Here is a 24326-nt window from a genome sequence, read left to right as displayed (position 1 = left end):
AACTTTGTCCATAGTCAGAGGACTAACTTGACCACAGGTCGGAGGATGGGGCCATGGGCTTGCATATCGATAGATAGCGCCAAAAGCCAAACTGTCAGTTCGGTCCAGTCCAGGCCGTTGCATAAACTAGCCAATAATCCCCCAGACCGAACAGACAGGCAGACAGGCAGACGGGCGGGGGCTGGGGGCTGGCCAGAACTTGGCAACCATCAGAGGCGACAAAGGACAACAGGACGAGAGTCGAGGCGAACTCAAGACTTGGCCAAGTCCTTCGAAAAGCGCCTTAAAGCCTGCAGCAGCCTCAGCAGCAGCAACAACAGCAAAATGTTGGAAAAAGTTTTCTATGTAATGCATTACAAGTAATTTCACTCGCAACCAAATACACAGGCCAACTTTTGTGTGCAAACTTCAAAAAACCAAAGCAAAGTCGACTTCTTACCCTAAAAAAAAAAAAACTAAAAAAAGAAAAGGAGAATCGGAATCAGCAACAAAAAATCCATCAGTCGAGGCTATAGAGTGGAACGTAAACGCACAATACATTTCCATAGAAATATTCATAAAATTCTCTCAGGAGAGTTCACTCATTTTGCACTCAATGTGTGCGAGCAGTGCAGTAAAGAAGAAAACACTCAAGGCATACCAACACAAGGGAGAGAGATCTTCCCGTGTATGTGTATACTCTCTTCAAAGCTAGCCAGCGACGCCGTCGCTTCAGGCGTGGGAGCGACAAATGCAAAGAGAAGAATGAAGTGCAAAATTGTTTTTGCAATTTACACTGGTTTCTGCTCTCGGCTGATCTGCCGCCTGATTATTATTTTCGGGCAGAGTTTTCTGCTGCTCTGCCCGTTCTCTCTGCCAGCATAGCGCATGGCGAGTGAGCGAGAAAGACGATGATACTCTGCGGTCTGCGCGGGTGCGAAGGATGAAAGAACGATTGAAAAAACTGATATACGGAGAGTAAGAGAACGAAAGAAGTGAGTACCGCGTGCTACACAGAGTAGAGCAGAGAGTATATTCGGCTATGCGATCGTTCTGGCAGGGGTCTTAGAATTTTCAGTGCAGAATGTGATCAATCTTTATGAAGGATTTGTTATAATAATATAATAATACCACCCACTACACCCGTCTCACTTGCTTGAGCAACAATAAAAATACCCTGGATAGAATTTGCTTGCATTTGCATCTGTGACAGTAACAGTCCAGCTATGAGAATATCAAAGTAGACAGCCAGTCCAATAAAAAGTAAAGAAATAAAACAATTAATAATAAGAGGGTCGCTGAACTTGCATACTGATTGACAATACATAATATGTACCATAGGTCCATTCAATAATCAACAATAATCTACAGCAAGATGTCATTCGAAGTCAAGTCTGATCTACGAGTAAATGCATATATAATACACATTAATGTGATATTATAATTATTTGCTATATTGCATGATTTATGGCATTGATTGATAAGCATTGATATATAAGAAGACTTGGGTCTTTCGTCTTGCATTCAGTCCGATTTAAGTCTTTCAACGGGAATAGTCATGCAAATATATTGGATTCTGGTGCTTTTCTTCCTCCACATAGAAGCAGACGTTACTCTATCGACGGAAAATAGCTTCGAGAGGAGTGCTGTGAGAACTCAGTGCATTGGGAAATTGCAATTGAATGAACTAATTAGTTGGGTATTCCGTTTCCAGCACTGCGATGTGACCCGCGATGAGGACGATGAGCGGTGTGGCGCCATTTGCTATCCGATTGTGAAGCCGCTACTCCGGTACGCGGCCCTATGCCAGGGGAAGGATGCAACGATTAACGACCTCAAGGATGAAATCCGAAAGAAAGATGTTTACAACGCCCAATTGGAAAGCAAGCTTGAGCTTGCCAAGTCAATGGAAACTCAGGCAAATAAACAGATGGAGGATCTCAAGGAACAGGCGGATGCCAGGCAGAAGAGCTCGGATCAACAGCTGAAGGTCAAGGATACTGAATTGCTTCTGAAGGCAAACGAAATGGTGAAAATGGCGAGAGAAATAAAGGACCAGGTCTCAAAAATGGAAATGCAGATTCAAGCTAGAGAGGCTCAAGTGCAATCAAATGATAAGTCAACCAGAGAACTGGTAGATAAAGAGAATTTTCTTAAACGAACATGGACTGGCAGCTGTCTCCCATTCACCAATTCCACTGACATCTATACCATAAAGTTGCCCGGAATGGGCTCAGTCGATGTACCCTGCAATTCCAGTGTGTCCGGATCTGGCTGGACTGTAATCCAGAGACGAGTCCGCGGGAATGTGAACTTTAATCGCACTTGGACCGATTACAAGCAAGGGTTCGGGCACCTCCGGAAGAACTTATTCCTGGGACTGGAAAAAATCCATCTAATGACCCTGCTCCAGCCTCACGAGCTGTACGTCCAAATCCAACATGTTAATGGAAGCACCAGCTATGCTCGTTACGATGATTTTAAAATAGGAAGCGAAGCGGAAGGCTACAAACTGAAATCTTTGGGAAAATATTCAGGAACAGCCGAAGATTCACTAGCTTATCACGTGGATATGAAATTCTCCACTTTCGACAGGGATAATCACAATTGCGCGCAATATTTTGGAGGTGGTTGGTGGTTTGATAATTGCGCAGAAAGGTACTCACATTTAAGGCGAATTTACGAATTTATGATGTTAATTTTCTTATTATTACAGTAATCTCAATGGAAACTATTATCCAAATGGTACGAGTAGCAAGCGTGACGGCATCTTTTGGGGTGCTAGGCAAAAACATAACTACACGATCTCGCTTACATTTTCGCAAATGATGATAAGACCAAAGGTCATGTAAAATTGTGTATTCTTTAAAGATAATTTAGTGGTGTAGTCAAATGCTGAAAGACGATTCAAACTAGCCAAATTCACAGATGCAAATATATCGCAAAAGCACAAAAGTATCTCAGACCTACCCATCGAGGGTATATATATTTTTTGGTGCTTTTGTTATTAGATAAATCCATCGCGGGCATCAGTATGTGGTGGTATGTGGTATGTGTCTGTGTTGCTATCTCGCTTCCCTCCGCCCGAGGGCGCACACTGCACAAGGAAGAGCGTGTGAGAGAGAGGGAGTGCGTGAGTAAGTGCGTGGAACGCCTTCCAATGCAGTTGAATTTGTGTGATTCAGTTTTAGGAGTCTGGAAGATATGGTAATTGTCTTAATTCTGGATGCCACAGATTTTCAGCTTTCACCACAAATCGAATATACCCCTATTTTGGAAAAAAGGATTTATTTATATTTCAATAGTAATTAGGTCCCCAAAAAAAGTAACAAAAATCGAATGTACGGTCTTAAAGATACATGTATAAGCCAAGATATACCATCCATTTTTATGGGTGCACATTTGCAGGATCTTTACTGGACTTTACTGAACATTAAGTTCTGATTTTATATGGGCTCATTGTTGAAAAATTATTCCGTAGCACACTCAATTTACATTCATTGTACGTACTGTACTGTAGTATGTTTGTGACGTTCACGATCCAAGACATGCCCCGCAGAGTCGCGGTCGCCGATTGGAGTGCGAGTGGAAGTGGGGGGTGGGGGGGATGTCGGCCAGTGAATGCTGACAATGCATGATGCTTATTGACCGAGATTTCTCAATTTGTATGAATATAAGAACAGAAGAAGAACAGAAAAAAAACCCAGTTATTATCTACAGAATGCTTGGCTGGAGGGCAACCGGCCGGAAGGAGCAGTCCTTCTGTTTCCCTTTCTGTGAGTCAGCGCGAGATATCAAGGGAATGTGTGTGTGGGGGGGGCTAATATGTCAACGGCAGAAAGGATTTAACAATCCGATATACGAATTTACATTTGCCAAAGGAAAGAAGTACCTAAAGGGAACCCTACAATACCCACAGTATGGTACTTTCCAAAGGAATCTAGATAGTCTTTATGAAAGGTGAAGATATCAAACCAATTACATTTTCTATCTTTTCCTTTCGATTTTGACAAGTGAGGAATTTGTTGAAAATAAATCCAAATCCAGGCTGGGATCAGGGAGGATGCTACAGGCATTGCATTTCATTAGACTGGAATTTTACAATTTATCTTGCAAGTAATTGACACGGTCTGGGGCAACAAGAGCAAATAGCAGATAGCCTGAAAGAACTGGAGGAGGAGGAGGAGGAGGAGGAGGGGTGGGCGCAATAACATGCCAAGGACAACACAGAAACAGACTTGGGCAGGACATGCAGGGCAAAAACAGCTTGAGGACAACAATAACAAGGATGCAGAACTTTGCTCAAATTGCAATTAACATGAGAATTTCGAATTTTCGATATCAACAGACCAGCACAAGGATGATGGAGGGGATTTCCCCAGATTTTGACTCGGCCAGAAGTCCAAGGATGTCCCAGAGCCATATCTGTAATCAATTTTTAATGAATTTTGTCCTCCAGCAAGCAGTGGGCAAATTATTACACATAATCAACAGCAGCCCGCCGCCGCCCCAACCCACCCAATTAGTGTTGACGTTTTCCCCCACAACCAAACGCAAATTAATTCAATTTTGGCTTTGAGTTTCGAGATTTTATCTCTGATTTTGTTTAAAAAAATTTCTACAAAATGACAGAAATATGGCCCGATTTAATTCGATATTGAGCGGGCCCGATGATACACAAAATTTGGGATTTAATGGCCGAAATGAATCGGGTTAATGCCCAAATGCTTCTCTTCAATGAACATTATTCAAGATAGGCTCAAGGAAAGCCGGTTTCTTCGGCTAATAAGCATAGAACTCGTATAAATAGTAATTTTGGCATTTATCTGGAGACACTTTTGCCTTTGAATGGCTCTTGTATTATCACATCATAATCATTGCTGGCTGGTGGCATTCTATTTATGCAAAATCCACACCTACATTGTGTACCTTTTTGTGTGCGTGTGGCCCAAAATGAGGGGTCAGGTCAGTGCGCAAAAAAAAAGAGCAAAACGGAGCAAAACAACACACGAGTAAAAATATTCATAAATTGTTAACAAAGGACACGCCTCCTTCGCATCGGTGGCTCCGTTTAAAGCCACTTTCGACCCTTTAGTTCAGCTTCTGAGGGCCAGTGATTTGGGTTGCTGTGGCTGGGTATATTTTGTTTTTATTTTTGCAACAGAGCCGCAAAGGGGGGCGCAGACGGCCGCACACACACAAACCTTGGGCTTAACTTATGGATTATGGGCGGGAGCCTGTTTTGTGGTGGAGCAGAACAGCAGAACAGCAAAATGTAGTCTACATTTGGGCGTTGCGAGACACGAGCGCGTAAAAACCGAAAAGCAACGTCAAAATGGCATTAGCACCCATGCGTGTGTGTGTGTGTGTGCTTGTGTGTGTGTGTGTGTGTGTGCGTAAGTGTGTGTGTGTGTGTGTAAGTTGTGGTCACAGTGCGGCCAAGTTGTTGGATTCCTCCTTGGCCCCTTTTTAGGCGGATAAGTGGAGTGGCTAGAGAGAGAGAAAGAGAGTGCTGCCTCATTAGATAAGTGCAAAGGGGTGTGGGGCCTGGGGCTAGAGACAGAATATTTATGCGTCAGGCTAAGCAAAAGTTAATGCAGGCAAGGGCGTACAGTACGTTTCAGTAATGTAAGCCTTACATTAAAGTAACAAGAAATATTTGCCGCGAGTGTCGCGATTCAAAAGTTTCATAGAAAAAATGCCAAAAAATTATCGATAATTATCGAATTAAAATATATGTAAATCTATCGAATTTCAAGCAAAACTGTGTTTGGAGGATAATTTTCCATAGACAGAAATTCATTCCAATACAGCGACTATAAAAAATACCTCATAATTATCGATAATTATCGACTTAAAATAAAAATCTCTCTAATTTTAAGCAAAACTGTGTTTGAAGGATAATTTTCTATAGACAGAAATTCAGTTATTCATTCCAACTCAACGACTATACAAAATTTCCAAAAATCATCGATAATTATCGAACTAAAATAAAAATCTATCGAAATTTAACCAAAACTGTGTTTGGAGGATAATTTTCAATCGAATAAATTAAGAAATGTATTCCAATTCAAGGACTATACAAAATACCAAAAAATCATCGATAATTATCGAACTAACACATAAAAATCTATCGAATTTTAAGCAAAACTGTGTTTCAAGGATAATAGACAGAAAATATTGGCATTATTCCTATAAAAAATACCACAAAATTAGCGATAATTTTAATTAAAAATTTCAATTTTCGATAAGGTTTCGATTTTTTGAAGGAATATAATATATAGCTGATTGGAAATTTGAAAACAATTTCATTCAATGACGAGCAATAAAATTACTTTTCATCTCAAAAATATCAACAAATGATCGATAATGCCATAGAAAACCAATATATCGAAATGTATACGATGTTTTGTACATAGTTTCTAAGGATCAAAAAGTGTGAGATGTTTTTGAGGATTATTGATTTTGGTAGAGACAGAAATTCAGCAATCAAAGGACTTTATTGAAGTAAATCAAGAGTACCAATCAAACCAATCGAATATATTCGAATCATTCTATCCTTATAAACATCGTACACATCTAAAAGAGGGCAAACATTGACATTGAACAACCACAAAGCCACTCTCTCTCTTTCGCTGGAAACACTCTCCCGTAGCCACAAAAGCTGACACTAATAGGCCAAGGCTCTGGCTGGAATTTGTAGCATAACAAATTAACATCAAGTGCCCACCGCCCACCGCCCTCCGCCCACCACCCGCCGCCCACCGGCGCCACTCCAAGCACTGCAAAAAGGCAAATCCGAGAGCGAAGACTGGCCAAGATGGGCGTGTAATTGATGCCACAGCAAGTGCCGGCAGGTGTGTGAAGGAGAGTGAAAAAAAAAACCAAAGGAGCGCGTATTATAAACTAAATGAAGCAAGCTATAAAGTAATTTGAGACACAGACAGCCCCAACTCTACAAGAGATCTCGTTAAGCGAGAAAAAGGTGCCAGGGGGGGGGACAATTTTCATTTGCAGGACATCCGACACGAAGGATGGACCCAACGTGGCCATTGTTCATCGGTTGCCAGTGCCAATCATTCAACTGATTAGTTTGATTTTACCGCCACGCTATTTCCGTAGCCCAAAAGGCGGGGGGGGGGAACGCTAGACAATGGACAATGGTGCCCCACCGGATGCGGGGGGCGAGTGTCACAATTATGGAGCGGAGCTACGAACGCGACGATTGTTCCCCGAACCAAAAACCCAACTTTTCCTCACTAATTGCTCCGCCAGTGGAACATTTTGTGGCCGAGGGTATTCGCATCGTTCGCTTCCGTTCCGCTTGGCGCTTAATTAAATTATCGATTGGTTTTATTTTCGGACACCCAACCGAATGGCTGGTAGATGATCACTCAATGTAGTTTACACAGCGATTGTCCTCACTTTAATCTCTTTCTTTACCCCAAAACTGGTTGAAATGTTCTTTCTTCTCTCACAGATACAGATACATTTTGAAAGGCTTTACACTTGAACGAACCCACACAACTCCATCCAGCAAAATTTTAATGAGCTACAAAACCGCAGAGGCACAGCCACAGAGAGGGGTGGCTGGGGTTTGGGGCAGAATCTACTCGAGACTCGAGACTTGGGCAAACAAACTCGTTGTATGAAAACAATTATGATGTTTGCTAATCTCACAGAAATTCCAGAGCCTCAGAGACAGGTACAAAGGAGACAGACAATGAGCAAACAATTGTTCGATGCGATTATTTGCGTAATTTATAATTAAATAACATTACAATGGGCTGGGCCGGGCGGCACACATATTAGCTCTCGAAAATACATACAATAATCCCAATAATGGAAGCAGAGACTGAGTTATGACATTCATTGCATTGCAGACTGTGGGGCTTCCCCCCCCCCCCATCCAGGGCAAGGAATTCAATCTGTAGGAAATAGCTAGACAAACTTTGTGGAAGAATGAAAAGGAAGAACTATTCTTCTCCTTTTGGCCAAGAGACCACGCAAATCAACAACAATTGTCCTTTGTCCACTGCCAGAGTCCAGGACTTCAGGACTCGCATAAAGGGAGTATCTTTAAGAACTCTTTGGGGTTTCAATATCCAGTTTTTTTGTACAGTTAAGGTATACCAATCGTTGCCTTGAGCTTTTATTTGTTTTTTGTTTTTTTTGTGCCATTTCAAGTGGCACAGAAAGTTCCTTGTGAAGAAACTTGAAAATGGCATCTGCGAAACTATTTAATAGTTGCACGTTGCAACACTTATCACGGGATAAGGCTCTCCCTCTCTCGCCCTCTCCCTCTCTGGAGGTCTCACTCAACTATGTTGCAGGCATATCAGGCAGCAACAATGTGACATGCAACAAAATTGCTGAACATACGCATTCCACCCCAGCCAGCCCCATTTTCACCCCCCTCAAATGCCTTTCAATCACAAGACTCAGGAATCGCAGGAGCAGGACCAGGCCAAGGACGAGGCAAGTTCTTACAATTGAAGAACTGGGCGGAAAAATTCAGCGGGTTGTAAAAATATGGCAAGAGAGCAACAGAGAAATATTCACTTGGGAGTAAACACTAGTGCAGGAGGTGTAGGGGGTGCAGGGGGTGGGGGGCACAAAAATCACCAGCAACAAGAACAACTTTGGTCCATTTTGTTGTGCAGCAAAACAACAACAGAATGATAGAGCAGCCCATGAATAAAGTTTAAAATACTGTCAGGCGATGCGAATATATACTATATATACATGAAGAAAAACTTTTGTTTATTCCGAAACTATGGCAAACAGTGGCTCCAGTGCCAGCTCCAGTGCCAGCTCCAGTTCACAGTCATTCAAACATTGTCGAGGGTTCGGCGGGTGAGAAAAAACGAATGCAAATATCCACAAATATATAGATTGGTTGAAACAAAAACAAAAATACATACAATATATATAGAGAGAGGGGGAGGGGGAGGAGACTGGGATGCGAAAAGTTAAGAGTGACAGGTGGAAAAATGGTGGCTCCATTTTTTGCCATGTTCCATCAATCAATGTTCAATGAATCATCGTTAATTTTCGACAGTCAATCTTTGGGTTTTTTTTTAGAGCAACAGTTTTTATTAAATTGTTATTAATTTTATGCATTTATATTCATTCATGATATATATTATTGGAAATCCCAGAATCATAAAGAATTTTCTACTCTAGTGGATTATAGCCGGAACTCTTTCTCCCTCTCTCACAGAGTAGCTTATCAATAAGGAGATCATTTTAATGGTCGACCCAAATGGAGAGCATTTTGTCCCTCTCTCTCTACTCCTCTATCCTAGTGAAAATCTTGTTCAAAAAATACCTTCAAAATTCTGATAATGCGAAAAAATATATTTTACCAAGATGTGCGCAAATGGTTGCCCCGGAATACAATAAAAACTTGTATGTCTTGGCCCTGACGTGGTATATTTTCTCCAAGACTGGGACCGACTGCTCCCCGCCACGCTCAGAGGCGAAGGATAGCTAAATTGAAAGAATTGAAATACCTTTACCCGGCGTGCCTGAAACGGAATTTGTTCCTGATGCAATATCTTGGTATTGCATAGTCCTTGATTGAAGATTTCCTTCAGAACCAAAAATCTTTTGTCACGTTAGAAATCTCTCAAAATTTTTTAACAATAAACAAAGAACCCAAAACCGCACTTGGAGATACTCGTGGACGAATTAAACGACTTGTGGATGAAAATGAAAGAGATGCCGAAAAATAAAAGACAAAGCCAACACAAATATTCAACAAACAGCAAACTGGGAAACCGAATGATAGAAAATTAGAAAAGTTTTTGGACAAAAATGTCTCTGTCCCTGTCTCTGTATCTGTATCTGTATCTGTGTGCATAAACTGCATACAAAATGCAAAAAAAAAATATCTTTTGCCAGCAGTAGTTGTTGTGGGCTTCTGTGGACTTCTGTGATAGCAATCAAAAAGTATCAACAGCTGTGTTGTAAAAGTTAATTCATTTGTTTTGTAGATGGGTTGCATGCCCCATTCCACTGGCATGAAAGCCTATTCGAACTGGAGCACACATCAATTTTGTGAACACAAAAAAAAAACCTTTACTAATTGCTGAACAGCCTTTAGGGCAATTTTTATGTGTGTGTGTGTGTGTGTTTTTTTTTTTTACCAAAATCTAGAGTATAAATAACCAAAAGTTAACTTTAACACACACTTCCCCCGCCCCCATTTCCACAGTGTAATTTTTTTCCCTCGACTCATGACTGACATCAATTTTTAATGAACTTTAAATAACATGAAAAATGTATGCAGCAACATAAAATATTTCTCTGGCCAGGGCCAGGACAGGGCCAGGACAGGGGCCGTCTTTCGCCGTCATACAACCTTGCTCAACGTCAGCCACCGTCCAGAGTGGGGGGGGGGAGTAGGTGGATAAAATAATTGAAGGACTTTTATTTTTTTTGGTTTGTTTTCGTCCGTCAGATGTGGGTCACTGTACGGGTATTGTTGGTATGAAATCCAGAGACGACAACAGCGCCGATCCTATTGACATTTCAACTTAACATACGGATGCCCCGCATCCAGTGACAAGTTCCGTGCCGTGCCCCATGCCACAGCTCAAAAAAACAAAATAAAAACAAGAAGAAAAAAATGGTGTTTCGTTTTCAGGTGTACGACCCACAAAAATGGCGCATCACGCAAAAGGAAAGATTAAAAAAAACTAAAAAAAAGAAGAAGCTTTGAATGTCAGAGCGAACAGATTTTTGTCAATTCCAAAGCGACTTTTCAATTTTGCCATCCCCCCAAAAACGACCAGCAGAATGTGCGAATGGGTCCATTTCGTGCAAATATTGATTTATCTTTTGGTTTAAATACAAAATCCATGTTTCACAAAGCTTGGCATTGCATGGGGGAGGCATGGAAAAAGAACCTCAAAAGTAAATGCAAATAAATGTATATTTTAAATGAAAGCCAATGGGAATAAACTAAATCAACACACACACGCGAATATTTGTATATTTTTTTTGGGTGGGATTTTCAAATGCCTGAAATCCTGCCTGCCAGATATCCTAATTTATATCCATTGCTGTAGAAAATTTAAATAACCAACAGAGGAATATAAACATCAGGGATTTTTCTCGGGGGTTAAGCATTGATTCGAAATGCATTTCAATAAATATTTCCTTGCATTAAGCAAAGCACAAAAATAATGAAGTAAGCAATAAACTGGAATATGAAAAAGTATTGTCACATTATTCTCAGTGAATGGATCTTCTGTTGGCTGTGGATGCGCTTTTAGTCTGTGCTTTTTCACATAATATAGTTGTTGCTGTATTCGTTTGGAAGAGAGCGTGCTTATTGCGAGGCTCGCCTAGTGTGGATCGCAAGAGCGGGGCTCGCCCAGAGTGGATCGCCAGAGCGGGGCTCGCTCAGAATGGATCGCAAGTGCGGGGCTCGCTCAGAGTGGATCGCAAAAGCGAGACTCGCCCAGAGTGGATCGCAAGAGCGGGGCTCGCTCAGGGTAGATCGCAAGAGCGAGGCGATAAAAGTTCCTTGACGTTGCTGAGTGCAAGTGAGAGGGTGAGGGCGTGAACATTTGTCAAAGGAAGACGGAGAAGGCTTTACAAAGGTTGGAAGTTGTCTCTGTCACACCTCCCACAGTGCAAAGAGAAAAGAAGGGAACAAAGCGCGACATGTGTTAATGTATGCGAGAGCGAGAGAGTCGCGCTTTGTTCTTATTGCTGCTGAGAGAGCGCTAGAAGGAATCAATAAGAGAGCAATGGATTGAAGCAATTTCGAGAGTGATTGAAGCACAGCTCGTGGATCGAATGAAGGCACTGGAGCTTCGAGGTAAAATGCAAACAAAATGCGAGAGGATGAGTCACAAGACCCACAAGGTAGCAGCAATGCATGAGCAATCAAGTTTCTGTTTCAAGCTTCTGTTCCACCTTCAGCAGAAGCCCACCCGGAAAGGGACTGGACAATGGCCACAGTTTGGCAGCCAAGTTTCGAGGGAAAAGTGTTTGCATAATCAAACAATGCCAAAGAAAGACAGTGAGAGAAAGGTAAAACCTATACGGAGAAAATTCCCATGCCCAATCAACCCAGAAGGAAGCCCCGACCAGCCAGGAGCAATTGTTGTCGGTTCACAAAGAGCACTAAACAGGAGCTTGACCTCAGAGGGAAGCAGAGAAAACAAAAACCAAAACAAAAACAGAAAAAACGAAAACGAAAAATTAATATAAAACTGCAATGCACTGACCTGCATTTCTTGGCTAAAACGGATAACGGGTCTGACGAGGTCTAAAAATGAAGTCGAAACGGAAATGAACAGAAATGTTAGCAACAGGGGAGTGCTTTAGCAGGACGTGCAGGAGGCGCAGGGGGGGTGCAGGAAGCTATCGTCTGATTGAAAGCATAAGCCATAGCGGATAGCGGATAGCGGATAGCGGATAGCTGGGGGAAAAAGTTTTGCACAAAAGTAAGCTAACTTAGACATGAAAACAAACAAAACATAGCCAGAGCCAGAGCCAGCAAAACCAAACCGAACCGAACCGAACCGTACAGAACCCGAACGGAACTGAATCCTGGGCAAAGTTTTTGGCCCTTCGCACTCTGAAGGTAAACAAAAGCCAAAGCAGAAAAGTAGTTGGCAACGCACGAGCTGTGTCCTGGAGTATCCTGCATGGATGGAACAGAATGGAATTGAAAATGAAAGACAACTTGACGTTGACTTCATTTCATGATTAAGTTGCCCGTATCGATTTCCTTTCCTTCTGACTTTATGATGATGAAAATGGAAGGAAGCCCTCCGCTGGCTAGGCCACCGCAAGGACCTGCGCCTGCGGTTGTCAAGCCCACCCACAAGCACACACACACACACCCACACACACAGACATGTGACTGACTCACATTCAAAACAATATATGACGAAAAGAACAAAAAAAAATACCAAGAAAAGGTTGCAAAACATACATAAATTGCGAGGAAAATGTAATTGTTGAGAACATCTTGGGACTGTTATGGGTAGTCGAGTAAACAAATAAACAAAAAACCCCCTGCCCCCCCCCCCACACAACGAAATGGGGCACAAAGCAGGGCAAGTGGGTTAGTGTGATGGCGCACACTGTACTTACACTTGCGGTTGCTCGAAAGTTGCCAAATAAACAGGGTACAAAAAAAAACCCCGAAAAATCAAAGGAAAAAAGAATCCTTTTTAAGGAAAAGCTAAACAACAATTTTGTGGGTCCAAAACAACAGACTCGTACTCGAAAGATACTTCAACGCACTATAGATATTACATTTTAAGCTGCTGCCGCCTGCTTCTCACTCACAGTGTGGCTTAGCAGTGAAGGGTGTACAGAAAGAAGCTTCCATACTAGATGTATTTTCTAATGTTTGTAAGTTTCTAATGTATTCGTTCATTAATGCCGATAGATATCGCATCCCAAGCAATGCAAAAAACCCCAATCGAGCCCCGAGCCCCGCCAAAAAATGGCAGACAGGGCCAGGCAAACCACACAAGCGGCAGTCTGTCATATATAAAAAAACATACAGTACCTACACATATATTTTATATGAAGTTTAATATGTGTAATGGCACAACTGAAAATGTGGTTTTTATATCTCGTACATAGTCGTATGTACAAAAACATAAATTCATAATGTTAAAATGGATGCCAGCAGTGACACAGCGCCAGGGAGGCGTAGTCAGTGGCGAAAAATTTTAAAACATAAATTCATAATTTATATTTACATTTTAGCAAATGTTGCCAAAGACAACATGCCACCATGCCACCATGCCACCAACAAGCTGCACAATATTAAATACAATTTGGCACACCCGCAACAGAAACTTTATTATTATTATTATTCATTTTTCATTTGGTCGATCCAGTAAGCATCCATTAAATGGCAGGGTATATTGATTTGTCTCTCTCCCAGTGTGGCTAAGCACCAACACCCACTCTCTCACTCTCTCTCTCTCTCAATCAATCATATAATAAAATAAGGCAAAAATTCGGTATGTCCTTCCATCAAAATTTATCAGTCATAGGAGTATTTACTCGGCTATTATTTAGAAATTTTAGAACGCTTTTATTTCCATTTTTGTTGCTGTGTTGCATTGTTGATAATGCGAATTTGCATATATTATAAGTCCCTGTCCTGTGTCCAATTTCCATGGCCAATGAACCACACGCAGGGACCACTCCAGAGAGCTTTTCCACCCGTTTAAGCGCTTCGTTTGTACTCAAAATGAAAATTAAATCAATTATTTATGGATTCATGGAGAGGGTACTCGCGGGGGGTGCGGTCAGTCCACCATGAAGTTTGTTTTGCAACTCTTTATATCGATTTAATTGACGCAGATTCTGGGGGTCTTCGTCGTCTGCTGTGGTGTGAGTAATTAATAAATAATTTCCGCTTTGTATGAATATAGTTCAGGACAGATTGTGCCCCCCTTTCCCTGGCTTTTGGCCAAGCCAGAAGCTTCTTCAAATAGTTTGTCAATCTCCAATGACTTTAAAGTCCTTTAAAGCTATTCAATTTTGAGCAAAAATTGCTTTCATAAATGTCTGGCGGATCGATTTGGATAATTGAGAGGATTTCCAGATGAGGTTTCACTTTAATTCCTTCTGATTAATTCTCATAAAATAGAAAGTGAGGAGCGGGTATCCCCGACAGAAAACTTCCGATTTCAGCTGAGGTCGAGAAAGGGCATAAAAATGACAGTCTAGGAGATAATAAAGAAAGACTACGGACCTATAAGCTTCGCTGATATGAACCTGCAAACAGATCGACAATACACATAGTTCCTAGTATAAGAAGTAATCTATCAACAACAATAATCTTGAACAGGCTGTGGCCATTCACATAAAGATGCCACTCTGATCTACGCGTAAAGGCACATGTGATACCCGCATACATATTATATTATCAATGCTTTATAGGAAATGTAATCTCGAAAACACCAGGCAGGTCGGAGGCAAGAATGATCTATGGCTCTGATCGATAAGCATTGGTATATAAGAGGACTTGGGCCCCTCATCCTGCATTCAGTCTGATTCAAGTCTTTCAACGGGAATAGTCATGCAAATATATTGGATTCTGGTGCTTCTCTTCCTCCACATAGAAGCAGACGTTACTCTATCGACGGAAAATAGCTTCGAGAAGAGTGCTGTGAGAACTCAGTGCATTGGGAAATTGCAATTGAATGAACTAATTAGTTGGGTATTCCGTTTCCAGCACTGTGAGGTGACCCGCGATGAGGACGATGAGCGGTGTGGCGCCATTTGCTATCCGATTGTGAAGCCGCTACTCCGGTACGCGGCCCTATGCCAGGGGAAGGATGCAACGATTAACGACCTCAAGGATGAAATCCGAAAGAAAGATGTTTACAACGCCCAATTGGAAAGCAAGCTTGAGCTTGCCAAGTCAATGGAAATGCAGGCAAATAAACAGATGGAGGATCTCAAGGAACAGGCGGATGCCAGGCAGAAGAGCTCGGATCAACAGCTGAAGGTCAAGGATACTGAATTGCTTCTGAAGGCAAACGAAATGGTGAAAATGGCGAGAGAAATAAAGGGCCAGGTCTCAAAAATGGAAATGCAGATTCAAGCTAGAGAGGCTCAAATGAAATCAAATGATAAGTCAATCAGAGAACTGGTAGATCAAGTGAACTTTCTTAAACAAACATGGACAGGCAGCTGTCTCCCATTCACCAATTCCACTGACATCCATATCATAAATTTGCCCGGAATAGGCTTAATCTATGTACCCTGCAATTCCAGTGTGTCCGGATCTGGGTGGACTGTAATCCAGAGACGAGTAAAAGGCAATTTGGACTTTAATCGCACTTGGAGCGAATACAAGCATGGGTTCGGGCACCTCCGGGAGAACTTATTCCTGGGACTGGAAAAAATCCATCTAATGACCCTGCTCCAGCCTCACGAGCTGTACGTCCAAATCCAACATGTTAATGGAAGCACCAGCTATGCTCGTTACGATGATTTTAAAATAGGAAGCGAAGCGGAAGGCTACAAACTGAAATCTTTGGGAAAATATTCAGGAACAGCTAGAGATTCCTTAACTAAATATCACCTGAACATGAAATTTTCCACATGGGACAATGACAATGACGTTTATGCGGCAAGCAATTGCGCAAACGATTATGGAGGTGGTTGGTGGTTTTGCTATTGCTCGACTAGGTACTCAAATTTAACGCAGAATTAACGCTATTAGTTATTACGAATTTACTATATTAATTTGTTTCCTTATATTACAGTTTCCTCAATGGAAAATATTATGAAGATGGCAAAAGAAGTCTCAATCAAAGATACGGCATTCATTGGGCGGACTACACGATCTCGCTTACATTTTCTCAAATGATGATAAGACCAAAGATCTTTCACAGATAAAAGATCTTTCACAGAACATACAAATGGTTAAATCGATGCTTAAGGGCGATTTGATCGAACCAAATTCCATTAGTTATTAAATATGTTTTTAGTTGGGGAAATTTGAAAGTCGAGGAGTCGAGGAACACGTGGCGCGACACTGTAATAGCTTCTAGAATATGTATATTCGTATCCTCATTCACGGGGAATCCTCTATGGGAAATTCTACCATACCATATTAATCCATTCTGATGCAGTTTCTGCAATCTAGTAGCTTGTTTATGAGTAAGACACAAAAATGATGTTCAAGGATATATGCAATGGCAAATAAATACCGCCAAGCTGCCATCATTCCATGCCGCGAATCCATCAGAAATCTTCGATCTTACCTACAAAAAAAAAAAATAATAAAGAAAATATTGGTATTAGTTTGATTCGATTTGTGCATAAAATAAAATACCTAAAGTTAATGAAATAAACATCTATAGACCAGTCCGAAGTGTATCCACTGTACCGCACACACACACACACACACGCACACTGCGTCATGGGGCAATAAAAATATCATTGCCTACTTCTATGGGCATTTGAATTATGCTTTCGGCTTTCAACTGTCAACTAAAATGCCATAAAATTTGTCCTTAAATACCAGGAATACACATTATAAATTTCACCTTTTCCCCACACAATGGGGAGACCCATATCTGGGCTCTGGTTGGGCTCTGGTTGGGGTCTGGGTTGCTTTAAGAAAAAAGAAAAAACGGAGAGAGCCCAAAGCAGATGCAAAAGACAAAGCCTAAGGGGAGAAGGAACGCCGTTCAGTAGGGAAAAAAGGCCATAAATAAACAACAGGTATAAAGCGGACTTAAGAAACCCAAAAGGAAACGTAGCGCGGGCTATAAAAATGCAATTTCCTTTTGCTTTCTCCAGCAAAATGTATGTATATCAGAGCAAACATATATTACACTCCGTAAGAGTATATAGTACTCGTGTGGAGGAAGAATAAATGCCAATACAACAGGCTGAAAGCCGCTTTAGCCGAAAATAACAAATGTCTATGCAATTTGTTCGGGAGGAGGCGCGGCAGAAACTGCTGGCCCCAAAGGTGGATCTTTTTTTGCCTTTCGACAAAGCCTCAAACAGGGACGCGTAAATTTGCAGCAGGATGCCGCAAGTGCAGGAATTGCAGGAATTGCAGGAGGGGAAAAAGTGCAAACAATTGCAAGCAAAAAATTCTCAACTGAAATTGAAAGGCTGTTTGCCAGACGGGGGTGGGGGGGGGGCGTGCCACACATAGAGTGCCCTGTCCCGCCCCTGCCCCTGGCCAGCCGTGGGCGTGAAATGTGTAGAAGGATATACTGCCGCAGCGGAGGAAAGAATTATTGCGCCTCCTTTCAATGCCTTCGCCAGAAGGAAGTCGAAAGGCAGGTCAAAGGCAGGTCCTCCAAAAAGAGTGCCAAATGCCTGCAAGTCGAAATAAGTCAATGGAAGGAATGAATGTATGCCTGAAACAGGGCTCTGATTCAGCCTCAGGACTCCTCAATCCGTTTCGATTGCAAATCTCCTAAGCTAAATCTTTCAAGCCGAATAATCGGTGAAGAAATGCCCATTAGAAATGTACATCCCCAAGACCCATGGTCTACATTCGTGCACACACTCAAGCGCCGGATTGCAGCTAATTGGAGCTCTCGTTGGGCCACTTCCTGTGCACGAGACCCCAAGTTGAGGGGAGAGGAGGGGAGGGCTTATGGTGTGGCTTATGTTGTGGGTAGGGGATGTTGGATAATTAGCCAGAGAGTCTCCCCACCTGGCAGGCACATCTCTAACTCCGACTACAATGTGGCCCGCGAAACAGCACCGCCCACACTCTCTGTCTCGCTCAATCACCGCCACTTCAGCGGCTTCTAGAAACTCATTTTTGGTGTCTCGTGTACTTCTTGGGTCCTTGAAGCTCAAGGATTTCTACGAATGCAAAAATTCGACGATGCAGAAGTACAGATAAATCCGAAGCCAGTGATAAATAATGAAAGTACGAAAGTACTTTGGAGATTTCACATTGTTTCCCTGATTCACTTATTGTTTAAATTCGAATATTTTGGATTATTCAGGCAGTCTTCGGCTTTTACTTTGGCAAAAACTTTCCGATTTTGCACCACTCTTCCTTTTTAAACATTTTATACAACAAATTTAATGTTAATTAAATCAAACAAAAAATATATGGCTTATTAATGCATTAACATAAATTTGACAACATTACCAGGGCAATGTGACATTTGCCTGCTTTATAAATAATTTTTCCTCAACCCAACCACAAATTTGGATTGGTCTGGGCAACAACACTTTTCGGATTCGTGCAAACAGCTGACGCAGCCCGATTCGGCTGCAGAAGCGTCGGACAATACTCCAAATTGTGCGCTTAACAGGACATTGGGGAAAATGTGACCAAATTCGCGAAAACGCGAGCACCCAAAAACGAAAACGGAACGTTTTGGCGGAAAACAGGAGCCTGCATATTATTGATTTTTTAAATGAATGTAGAAATTTATGCTTAAACATCTTATTACATTTTGTATAAAATTAATATTATTATTATTTGTATATTCTTTTATTTTTATATTATTATTATTTGTATATTCTTTTATTTTTATATTATTATTATTTTTATATCATTATTATTTATGATTATAGCATTATAGAAATTATAAATGTATTTGCAATTTTTTTATCTTATTATTTTTAATTTTATTTAATTTATTTTTATATTTTTTTTTTATTTTATTATTTTTTTTTTAATTTTAATTTTTGGTACTTTATTTTTATTTTATTTTTTTAATTTTAATTTTTTTCATATTTTATTGTACACTTATTTTTTTTTTTTAAATATATGGAAGACCCGTGAAATGACTGTAAAGAAAATACGTCCCGGTCCGAGACAGACTCTCGCAGCCTCGCGCTCTCCTGCTTGAACATCCCTCGAGTGCTCGGGGGAAGCAAAAGATATTTGCTTGCTCAACAGTTTGCTTTGGCATTAAACTATCCCCCGTATTGTGGGGCACAAACACACACACACACACACACAGTGGGGCACAGGGAGCACTGAATGCGCGTTGGCCTTTATCTGCCCTGCATATCAAATGAGAGCCAGGACGGGGGACAAGACGGCGCGCCGTCTTGGACTAGAGTCAGAGCACACTTTATGGCATTTCTTTTGCAACATCTTGATAATGACCAGTGACCTCAATACCGCAACGACAGAGCGAAAGAGAGAGGCAGGGAGGGAGGGAGGGAGGAAGGGAGGGTGGAGAAACACACTTTCACTTCCTGTGCAGGCCATGAGTCCTTCCTGCCACTGGCTGCATGCCACATGCTCTCTCTCTCTCTCTCTCTTTCTGGGCAACACTTTCGCTTCTGTGTATGCATTTAATGTAAATTTTTCACACTAAACACGTGCATAAATCATCACGAGGCAGAGAGTGAGCTCAACTTTAGCTCAAGGCTAAGTTGGAGATCCATCTGCATACAGACACCCCTTCCCCACCCCCAGTAATATCACCTGTACATTAAAGCCAGGCCGAGAGCCCAGAGCCTCCTTCCACAGAGGTGCCATTCATTACACTGAGCGAAATCCATGGAAAAGGCAAGTGTATCCTCGAAAGAAGTATCTGGTTGTGTTTTCTTCCGTGCATGGAAATGCATATAAGATAATAATAATAATAATAATAATGCAACATGCAACCTGGCAAAATGTCGCACACAACCCAGGACACTTGTCCTGATTATGTGGCAGCAGCAGCGGCATTCAAGGGGCAGGACGAGCACACAGAGACAGAGAGAAACTGCAGGCTGCCACCACCGCAACCACCAAAGGACAGTCACAGTTGGTGGTTGCAACAGCAACAGCAGCTGCAACTTGCATTTTGTCCTCCTGGCAAACATTTGTTTTGACAGACGATGGGGCAGGGGGCAGGCGGCAGGCGGCACAAGAGCTGAGCCCCTCAGCCATTTAAATTTATGTCTATTTGTGCTGCCTGCCGCCCTGAAAGGGTTCTGAAATCGTCCTTAATGATACTCCAAATTGTTATCCTGGGCGTTGATGTGTTTATCGTTATATTTATGCCCCCAATGCTGTGTCGCCTGCCTGTGTCCATTAATTTTCACATTAGCATTTGGGGCAGCCTTTGGTGGGTGAAAGAGGGGCAATGAAATCTACAGATTATGCGGTAGCGGCTTCTTGGCCCTTAATTGGGGATCACTTAATATAAGTGGAGTGTAAATATCGTATGCCAGCGATGGGACAGGCTCTTCTTGCAGGCTCTCTTGGCCTTCATTTGATCTTCGCTCACGCAATGCCCACGCTCTTTTGATCGCTCTCGCAGCAGCAACAGCAAAGACTCTCCCACTCTTTTGCTCTCCAGGCCTCGCTCTCAGCAAAAAGTAAGGTTCCCTGCTGAAGTATACAAGGGATGGTCCGCTAACTCTCTTTCGGGTCTTGTTTTACGCTCAGCTTTACTGAGCGCGCTGATGAGAGAGTGAGAAGAACGAGGAATAAACGAAGAGAGAGTGCGTTGCGAGGGCGGACGATAGCGGTATAATTTTATCATGAAAAAAGGAATAAAAAAATAACGTAAGCAAAGTCCTAAGGCTTACACTTGGAGAAAAAAAAAGAAATCCAATTATTTTAAAAATTAACGACATGGCTTTTAAATACAAAAACATTTTACCATTTCTTTTCGAAATATAAAACAATCAAAATATGTAATATATTTATTTAAATATGAAATATATTTATATCAGGGCGAATAAATCTCAGCAGAACTCTTTATCGTGGATATTTTTTAATTAACTTCAACTTTTGGATCATTTTGAAGCTCTTTTCAACCGTTGAACGATGCTCCGAAATGGTCGCCAGTCCATTGGAGATCGAATATTGGACAGTTCCACAGAAATAGAACGAAGTATGAGTCCTTGTGCAAAAAAAAAGTGACCTTATGGCCAAATTACAAGAGCATTGGCTCATTAAGAAGTGCCAAATGCCACTTTGTTCGGCTTAGTTTTTCAAAAATTAAAAAAAAAAAAATAGCAACAAAATAAGAAGTAAAATAATAAAATCCTATAGAAAATTGATTACTTTATCGTATCACCTTATTTCTCTTTTAAAAATCGCAATGGAAAAGCTCTGAAAACAGCAGCAAACTCGAAAGTTATGGCTGTGCCAACACTCCAGGCCGGCACTGTATGTTTCAATCAAATATAATGTGAAAATGTAAGTGAAAAGACTTTACATTTACCATTTCAGGGCCTTCATTTTCTGATTGTATTTCTCCCATATTTTTAGTGCTAAAAATCTTCACCTAACGACTACTCGATACCCTTTATTCCAGATTGTATTCTTTCGATTATGGCGTGGTCCTGAAACTGCAACTTCTATAGATAGCTGTGAAAAATATGCCCTACCTAAAGTAAGGACTCGTTACCCACATGTCCTTGCGGCCCCAAACTCTTCAGAGCAACCTCGTAATTAGCCCGATTCCTGCGAAATGTATCTACAAGTATGGTATTTACACATTCCAGAAGTAAAAGCAAAAGAGAGTAAGCTGCTGCTTTTGTCCCCAGCTAAGGACTTGAAACTTTAATTAGCCAGCGGGAGAAAAAAGGGCAGGCCAGTCTTGAGGATAAATGGGGGGGGGGGGGATGGATTTTGTTTTCATGCACACACACACACACACACACACACACACACACACTTTGATATAATTAGCGGCATTAGCCATTAAGTAATTTTAAAAATTTATCAGCCAAAGGAGCAGCGGCTTCCTGCAGGAGAGACTTGGCCAGCGGCTAAGAATAACCCAATTAGCACTTAACACATGGCAGCAGACAACAACAACAACAACAACGGCAAGTGGGTGCCCAGGCTAAGAGAGCAGCCAAAACAGTTAGGTAAATAAATGGCAACAGAAGCTCAATTGATGGCTGGGAGCACGTGCACGTGTCCTCCTGGCATTACGTTAAATGTTTTCGAAAGCCAAAACCAAGGACCAAAACGGGGTGGGGGGGGTAGCGGAGACTTTCAATTTCCAGGGCAGCCAAAAAGCCAGACATCAGCGGAAAAGGCGGCAGCAGGCAACTTGGAAACTAGCACAAGGACGTGTGCCACAGCCCGCCCGCCCCAAACCACATCTCGCTTCATCCCACAGCCTACAGGACTCCTCCACTCTACCCAGTTCTGAGGGCGAAAATCTTGGCGCTCAAGTGGCGTACGTGCTATGCGCCGTTCCACCGATTCGATGGGATATCGACAGGCAGTATCTCTGCCCCTCCAGGGTAATCTCAGGCCAAAGATTTATGCTTAGAAAACTCCCACTAAATTTTGCAAAATCAGCGAAAACAAAATCGAAATTATATAATTAAAATATTGAATAGGTAGAAATCTAGAGGCTACAAATCAGGGCTAGCCAGTGGAAAACCGACTGGGGGAAAATCAAGTGGAAAACCGACTGGGGGGGGGGGGGGGGGAATTGTTAAAATCAACTATTGGCAGGCAGCTGTCAGCTGCAAGGAGCCTCAAGGAGCAGCGAAAACAATGAAAGGAAAATCTTCGAAGGAAAACTGTCTAGAAAAGCAACTTCTTTCCCAAACAAAAGATAGAAAGAGAGAGAGTGAGAGAGAGAGAGAAAGGCAGAGATGTGCTTATGAAAACATTACATCATAAGCAGTCCGCGGCAGTATCCTTCGACTGTGACTCCTCCTCCTCCGCAGCCACTGTCTGGGCCCTGACGCCACATCTTCTGACAGTGAAATGCGCTTCTGGCAAAATATTTGCCAAAATCTAATAAATTACACAACGAAACCCAGACAAATACCAGCCGCAGGGAAGGTCTGTTTGAGTATTTAACCAGACAACCCAACGATAGGGAGTGCTCTCTCACTCTCCCTCTCTGATTAAAGACCAATAAGCCCTTCAATTAGATGGAAAGGTAATCGTGATGGAAACACAGAGTGGAATGTACATTCTAGTGGGCTTAAAGCTGTTCCTCGCCTGAAAAGAAAAACAAAACCCTCCAGACTGAGGGGGAAAGATGAGTTCTTGGCCGTTGTCAATATGTCATTTAATTTATTTCAATGAACAATTTGTACATAACTTTTGGATCATTAAGCATATTTTTGCTACTCCTTGGATTGAGAGAAGATCTGGCGTCTGGCTTTGCTTTTTGATGGAACATCGCGGCAAGGACAAACTTTTCACTCGCACTATATGTATATTCAAATTGTTTTGTGATGCTGTTTGGTGTCTGTCTGAAGGAACACCAAACTTTTCAGCCACATTCATTTCATTCGTGGACAATGGTACCACTCCGCTGCTTGATGGCCAAAAAGTTCACAGATGAGTTACTAATATGTTAATAATATTTGCCATAAATCGTGCAACGTACAGACTAGACGACTGCAGGCGACTGCAACTAGAAGAGTGTGTAAGCTGAATCAACTTTCGATGGGGGTTGGAGAAAGGAAACCTCCTCGAATGGGCAAAGTTTTTTAATTGGCGAAAAGTCAAAGGAAATGGTGCCCTGGAGTTGCACTAAGTGCATATGACAGGGACAGGGACAGGGAGAGGCACAGGCAGGGGGTGGCAGGGGGTGTGGGTACGACGTCAAGTCGAGAGTATTTTCAATTAAAAAACTTCGACAGCGAGCACCTTTTGTGAAGGACTTTCTCTCTTTCTCTCTCCAAAGTTCTAATTACAAATGTTCCTTATTCTTCTCTCTCTCACTCGCTCTCTCTCTCTCTTTTTTCAAAGAGTTGCCCAGAGTATTCTTCTGTATAACATTTCCCTTTGACAAGTTCTCTTTTCAGAAAAAATATTAATATAAAAAAATGTGACGCTGAAAATAAAATTATATTCAATTATATTCAATTCAATTCAGTTTTTCGGGGAATATCAAAATAAAAAAAGGAAAAAAAAACCG

General features: G+C 41.7%; 3 protein-coding genes across 6 annotated transcripts in view; 2 read left to right on the top strand and 1 right to left on the bottom strand.

Annotated features, from left to right (window-relative positions):
• LOC108162207 (disintegrin and metalloproteinase domain-containing protein 10) overlaps window positions 1-24326 on the bottom strand; it is a 123346-nt gene that overhangs the window by 40148 nt on the left and 58872 nt on the right. The window lies entirely within an intron of this gene.
• On the top strand, window positions 1509-2942 carry LOC108162208 (ficolin-2-like). The gene is made up of 3 exons (XM_017296822.2): window positions 1509-1627; window positions 1694-2637; window positions 2696-2942. Exons 1-3 carry the CDS (start codon window positions 1538-1540, stop codon window positions 2829-2831), a joined length of 1170 nt encoding a protein of 389 aa, XP_017152311.2. The 5' UTR covers window positions 1509-1537; the 3' UTR covers window positions 2832-2942.
• Window positions 15023-16829, top strand: LOC108162210 (ficolin-2-like). Its single transcript, XM_017296824.2, has 3 exons — window positions 15023-15142; window positions 15209-16170; window positions 16248-16829. The coding sequence occupies exons 1-3, from the start codon at window positions 15053-15055 to the stop codon at window positions 16378-16380; spliced, it is 1185 nt and encodes a 394-aa protein (XP_017152313.2). The 5' UTR covers window positions 15023-15052; the 3' UTR covers window positions 16381-16829.

Source organism: Drosophila miranda, chromosome 4, assembly GCF_003369915.1.
Source record: "Drosophila miranda strain MSH22 chromosome 4, D.miranda_PacBio2.1, whole genome shotgun sequence".
NCBI lineage: Eukaryota > Metazoa > Arthropoda > Insecta > Diptera > Drosophilidae > Drosophila > Drosophila miranda.
Note: the sequence above shows the minus strand (reverse complement) of the source record. Positions and strands in the feature narration are given on the sequence as shown.